This window comes from Anneissia japonica, unplaced genomic scaffold, assembly GCF_011630105.1.
Source record: "Anneissia japonica isolate Jap-2015-1 unplaced genomic scaffold, ASM1163010v1 scaffold288266_len82443_cov100, whole genome shotgun sequence".
NCBI classification, from domain to species: Eukaryota; Metazoa; Echinodermata; class Crinoidea; order Comatulida; family Comatulidae; genus Anneissia; species Anneissia japonica.
The window spans coordinates 37720-44518 of record NW_022699699.1 but is presented as its reverse complement, the minus strand read 5'-3'; the positions used below and the strand labels follow the sequence as shown (position 1 = coordinate 44518).

Sequence of the window (6799 nt, the reverse complement as noted above, 5' to 3'; positions counted from 1 at the left end):
GATAAAAGCGCCGCTTTAAGTAGCTGGCGCAAGGGGCACACTATTGGCTGGCCAATCACACTCCTTCTTTCATATTTGCTGTATTGAACAAAAATTTGATGGATGGTTTGACTGGGCATGCACGCCAGTATCGCTTTTGGAGCCATTCAATACATGAACTGTGAGCAATAAATGTTAATAATAATACTTATTATTATTATTATTTAAAAACATTAAAATCATTAAAACATTATTATTATTATTATTATTATTATTATTATTATTATTATTATTATTATTATTATTATTTAAAAACATTAAAATTATTAAAACATTATTTTCATCACGATTAAGAGAAAAAAGTGTTTTTTTTTCTGATCTTCGGTATTCTTTTTGTAGACACCCATAGGCCTATATTGTGTCTATAAAACGAAGAAATATTTCTTGATATTCCGATCAAATAATGAAATAGGTACTCGGCAACTGTTTTGAAATACATTCAATAAGATAATTGAGAAATAATTGGAGGTCTTCGTTTTTCGGGTCTTCGGTCTTCGTTTTGTAGACACCCATTATAGGGTGTCTATAAAACGAAGAACCTTGAAAATTTAACAAACAGACGCCCAAAAAAATTCGTAATTTTTATTTTGTGACAGCTTGGTGTATTACTATCAAAATAAAAGAGAAAAAATTGTCTTCGGTCTTCGTTTAGTAGACACCCCTTGGCCAGGCCTATAAAAAAGATGAATACAAACCGTTAGAAATCAGACCATTAGACCCCTGCACACTCCGACTCGCACCTTCGGCCGCGCCTGGATGCTCTCGTTCCTCCGATCCGCCGACTGTAATGAAAGACGGAATGTGATTGGCTAAAAGAGTGACCCTTGCGCCAGGTACTCAAAGCGGCCTTTTTCTAACTTTGATAACGGCGCTTATATTGAACAAGTTAACGCCGTAATCAATTATGACCCTGATGGCGTTATTATAAGCATGTGATTGGTTGTAAAACGCGTTAATTTTGTTTTAACGGCATTAAAACTTATTTTAACGGCGTTAAATCTTATAGGCATAATTATGACATGTGTAATAAAATAATTACAAATGTTAAACTTTTTTTTTCATGATTTCTAAACCTCTAAAATGGCACATTAGCGAAGAATGACCAAAATTTTAATGTAATTCTCTCTCAGTAGAGACCACAACGCTTTCATAATCTTGGGATGCAAATTAAGTTCTTTGACAGCGGTTTCAGTGGATAGGTTGCTTCGGAAGCCATGCTGTTGCGCAGGCAATATCCCTTGGGTTTCTGCCCAGTTTAATATACGTTTATTTAGTATATACGTATAACATTTTAGAACACACGATGATAATGAAATACCCCTATATGAGTCTGGGTGTGACAACGATCCTTATTTTAACGCCGTTAAAACTCTATTTTAACGGCGCTTTTTTAAAACTTTATAATAACGCCGTTAAAATGTAATTTTAACGGCATTTTTTAATCTGTTTTAACGGCTTTTTTTTTAATTCGAATTAACGCGATTTAACGAAAGTTAACGCAACTCAACACAAGTTAACAATCGAAAAAAGGCTTTAGATGAGGATTTAAAGAGCAATTACGCCCGCGGGAACGATTTAAAATAAGTTTTAACGCCGTTAAAACAAAATTAACATGTTCTCATTATGGCCCCGATGGCTAACCATACACTTTAACGGCGCTTTCATTATGACCCCGTTAGATAGGATTTTTATAATATTAAAAGATTAAATAAATTATCAATAAAAATATTTGTTCAATTACTTATTTAAATAAATTAAATTAAATTAGTTTATTATGTTATTATTGAGGTTTATGCAGATATAATAAAATGATCGCAACATTTTATCCATTTTCAAATACAGTTAGTTGACACCGTCTGTAAGTACACGGCCAAAAAAGCTGTGAAATTTCATTCAAAATAGAGGGCGTTTTGAGTTTTGAACTGCTACTTGAATTTTGTACTGCCGCTGACTTTCGCACTGCTGACCCAGAGTTTTGCACTGCTGACTCTGTGTTTTGCACTGCTTACTCTGATTTTTGCACTGCTGGCTCTGAGTTTTGTACTGCTGACTCTGTGTTTTGTACTGCTGCCAATTGTTATTTGTCCTTTTGGCGTTCCATAGTTTTATACGGCCGATCCTTTAGTACTGCTGCCCGGTGTGGCATTCGTCTCTGACAGTGCGACGGATTGGAAAGGGTCCAGAAAAGAGCAGTCATGATTATTCTAGGTAAAACTCACATCTCAAATCAACAATAGTCCTATACTGAAGCTCTTAAAATCGCCAACATCATGATACTTCTAGACGTGAAATCCAAGTATGGTGGCTAATCATGACGTAATATCATTTACCGTACCTTTAGCAATCAGAAGTTCCGATACGGTACCGTATCTCTAGCCACGGCGGAAATTAAAGGCATAATTCACTCATCACCTCACAACGTTGTCGTACCAAAAGGTACTAGATTTCAGCAATCCCATATATTACCAGACTGCTCAATACCTGATCCTCTCTGGTTGTCTTCCTCATGGGACCAATGTCAAATCGGACTGCGGGCCGTATAATGCCATTGCTGGTTTTACAAAATGACCATTATTATTGGTGATCCGCATCTAGTGTAGATCAACTCTTGTTATTGTCATAGATCATCTTTTTGGTGATCCGCTTCACGAGCGGATCACCTCTTGTTATTGTCAGAGATCTTTTTTTTATTCTCACTTTCTTCCCATTTTTTGTTCGCACGATATCTCAAAATAGCTACGACCGAGGTCTTTTATCGAACATTTTGGCTTCGCCTGGAATAGTCACGGTAAGGTTTTCAAGGTAACCAGTCATGTGTGACGTCAGCTACGCGCAATTTTGCGTTTTTACATTATGGTTTATATCAGCCTAACCAATTGCCATTTCGAAATCGTATTAAGTGAGCATTAACTTCTGGTCAATGTTGAATGTAATGTACCCTCATTTTACGCGTGCGCTTCATAATGCGCACGTACGCGTGCTTCAAAATTTTAAAATGCTCGAAATCACTTTTTGACTAAATTAGAGCACGTTTCAGGTCATTTTGAGCATTTCAATTTTTCTTTTAATTTTCCACTACGCGCGCGCATTTTTACGTGCTTAGCACGTACGGAAGCGAGAAATTACGTTTTCTTACATATTTTGGGTTCCTGAAATTGTTTTCCCAAATTTTCGGTCTTTTAGGTCATCTTATGGCCAATAAAAATGCCGTACGAACGCATCAAACATAGTGAACTTTGCGCGCGCTTGTGCCGATATACAGTGAAATTATGCTAAAATCAGGCCTATTTTTAAACAGTTAGAGCTCCTTAGGATGAAAGGTGACCAACAATTTTTATTACATTGAAAGCACATGAGTTGTAAATGTGATTCTATAGATCATTATGGCTGATTGGACATTATGACGTCATCATATTTCCATCTAAATTCAAAAAACTGAATTTTTATATATGGTAAATATTATGAATAATAATAGGTCCCTCACCAACAGGTGTTTGTCAATGAGAGTTGATACATATATCTCATATCAGGAGTCAACATTTTGTAACATTACCATGCACACGTGGGTCATGACGTGCGCGTACGCATGATTAAATCTTTTAAAATGTTCCAAATTCTTTTTTAAAAAACTGAATAAGCGTATACTTTAGGCCATTTTGAACACATTTAACAATTTTTCAATCCGCACTGCACGCGCTTCTTAAGGGTCAAAGTACGCCGGGTCACCTAACTCGTCCTCAGTGACGAGTTCAAATCTAGTTATTATTATTATTATTATTATTATTATTATTATTATTATTATTATTATTATTATTATTATTATTTAATGTTTTAATTTAATTTTTCTATGTAATTTGTAAATATTCATTCTTGATTTGTAAATACGTGTTTTTGTGCAATTTTATAATTTGTAATTTTGGCCTATATATTTTTGTAAATGCAATGATTTTAGCCTTTGGCTACTTTTTGTATTATTTTTATATCAGAATAAAATAAAAATCAATGAATTTTAACACAGATAATGTTTTAATGTTTATATTGAGGTGGCTTCCACTAAATATTCTTTATTCTAGATTTTTAATATGTTCTTGTTAGTATGACTAAGATTTGTATACACTTAATTTAGAAAAGAATATCTCAACTGTTATAGACTAATAATAGGAACCCTAGGAATAACATGGGATATGTGCCAGAATCTCTATCCGGGACGGACAGCCCGAACATGACCACGCCCCTTATTAAATGACCACGCCCATTTTTATGGGGTTGGGGTATTTTGAAATTAAGCTAGACGGTATAAAAAAATAGCAAATAAAAGGGTTATAATTTTAAATGAGAACACATGACAAGGGGATTAAATTCTCAAAATTACATTTTAGTCACATCTTCCGTTCATATGCAAATTAGCTTAAATATGCAAATTAGGATTGAAAAATTAGGGTTCCCATGTGCTAAGAACCGCTAGCCTTAGAAAGTTCCTTTCTTTTTAAAATTGTTCAGACCATGCATATTTCTATTTGCTTTAATGTGACATTTGCTTAAAAAATGACCGAAAATGCCATATTTGACCTTTGACCTTATTTGCAACTTTTCCATATTCCCACGAGTACTGACTGTAAAAAGTTGGTTTTGGTCTCAAACTATGCATATTCAAGTTCCGATTCACTGTAATTCACTCAGAAATTGCAAAAACTACGTTCCTGATCTTTGACCCTGCAGGCCAATGTGCAGCTGCACTACCATAACAACAGTTGGAGAGTGTTGATTTGGTATAAATTGACTAGAAGGTAAAATTCTATATTAATCTTGGCAGATTATCAGAAAATGATGAGCAATATTTTATTTTTAATTACACTATCAACAAATGCTATCTTTAGGATTAGTAATGAAAAATATATTTAAAAAAAAACTTAATACATCCTCTAATAGGCAGCAGAATGTATTATTAGTATAGAAATTGTATTTTTAAGCATCCTATTTTAATCTTGAGGATATTTCCTCAAGATTAAATCGTAACGGTACTGGGTTTGGTCTACAGGAGTTCGTGTTTCGTACATGAAAATATGAATAAAACGCAAATTTGTGAAAGAATAAAGGAAGAAGGAAGAATAGGAAAGAGATTTGAGGTTTATGTAAATTCGATTTGGAATTATGAAAAGTGCAGGCTGTGATGAGTTGTTATACGGAGCAGAACATTATTACAACGGACTCTATTGAGTTTTATTTCAGTATGGTCTTACTCGCCATCTTTATTTATCTGCCTCTTGACCCAGAGGGCTCACTCTCCAGATTGCATACTACAATCAACACATCTTCCTTCCTATTAGGATAAACACAATTCCAACGAAACATTTATTTGTTTTTCTAATTAAACTAATAACATAAATACTAAATTTTGAACAACCCCATCAAAACACCAAAGGGATTGTTCTGCAAGATAATAAAGAAAAGAACAATGTAATAACAACAAAATACATGGTCCTTACTTAAAACTAAGGCCATGTCATTCATTCAGTATAAGAGTGATCTATGTAGTGTAATCATTGTTAAAGTATTTACGATTTGGATTTCAATCGCGTTCACTACGTCGTTGGACATTTATATCTTCTGCATGAGTATTATCTCTATCGCCATCACTATCACAATTATTATTTACATTGGCCTGTAAATGGACTTCTTCAATTTCATCTTCTGATTCTGGTCTTTCACAAGGTACTGATGAATAGCTTGGTAAAATGTCGGTATTGTACCCAGGTTCTCTCCGTATCATTTGTCTGTTCCTTCGGAAAACTCCCTTTTCTGTCTGCACAAGATATGAGCGATTTGGTAGTATGAATTTTATCCATCCAGTTTGAGACCAGGTATTCTTTAAAGTGTCCCATAGTCTAACTTGTTTTCCAACTGCCAACTCTTGTAAAGCATGTGAACCTACTCGCTTCATATGATACTTCTGCTGCTTTTTCTTTATCCCGCTCTTCCTTGCTACGAATGCTTTCGTGTCGAGTTGCTGGAAGTTTAACAAGTTATCTGCCATTGGCAAGTTCGTTTTCATCCTCCTGTTTTAGAGTACCTCTGCTGGAGATTTTCCACATTCAAGAGGGGAGCTGCGGTATATTTGCAGGACCTTCATGATATCTTGATTGCTGTGAACTGCTTTTTTGATCAAAATTTTTACTATCTTTACTGCTCCTTCAGCCAGTCCATTGGATTGGGGGTAGTGAGGACTAGAAGTCGTATGAACAAAGTCCCAATCAGCTGCAAAGTGCCTAAATTCAGCACTGTTAAATTGAGGCCCGTTGTCGGTCATCAATTCAATAGGTGTTCCCTGTCTTGCAAACACAGACTTTATCTTACTTATCACTGCTACACTAGCTGTGCTGTGCAGCATGCAAACCTCTATAAATTGCGAAAAGTAATCTACAATGACTAAATATTCCCTGCCATTAACTGTACAAAGGTCTGCCCCAAGTTTTTCCCATGGACGATTTGGGGTTTGGTGGGGCTGAAGTGGCTCTGCCATTTTTCGTCTCTGGTATGTTAATCATGAGTTACAATTGTTTACCACATTAGCTATATCTTGATTTATACGCGGCCAATACAATACTTCTCTTGCTCTCCGCTTACACTTTTCAATACCGAGATGACCTACATGTATTTTCTGCAATATTCTTTTACGTAGTGAAGCTGGGATGATTATTCTATTTCCCGTTGAAAGCAAGCCATCAGATTCTGACAACTCTTCCCGCACTGTCCAATATTC

General features: G+C 35.2%; 1 protein-coding gene across 1 annotated transcript; it reads right to left on the bottom strand.

Moving 5' to 3' along the window:
- Positions 1 to 6100: 6100 nt before the first annotated feature.
- LOC117103105 (uncharacterized protein K02A2.6-like) lies at positions 6101 to 6559 on the bottom strand. Its single transcript, XM_033243599.1, has one exon. The coding sequence runs from the start codon at positions 6557 to 6559 to the stop codon at positions 6101 to 6103; it is 459 nt and encodes a 152-aa protein (XP_033099490.1).
- Positions 6560 to 6799: the final 240 nt, after the last annotated feature.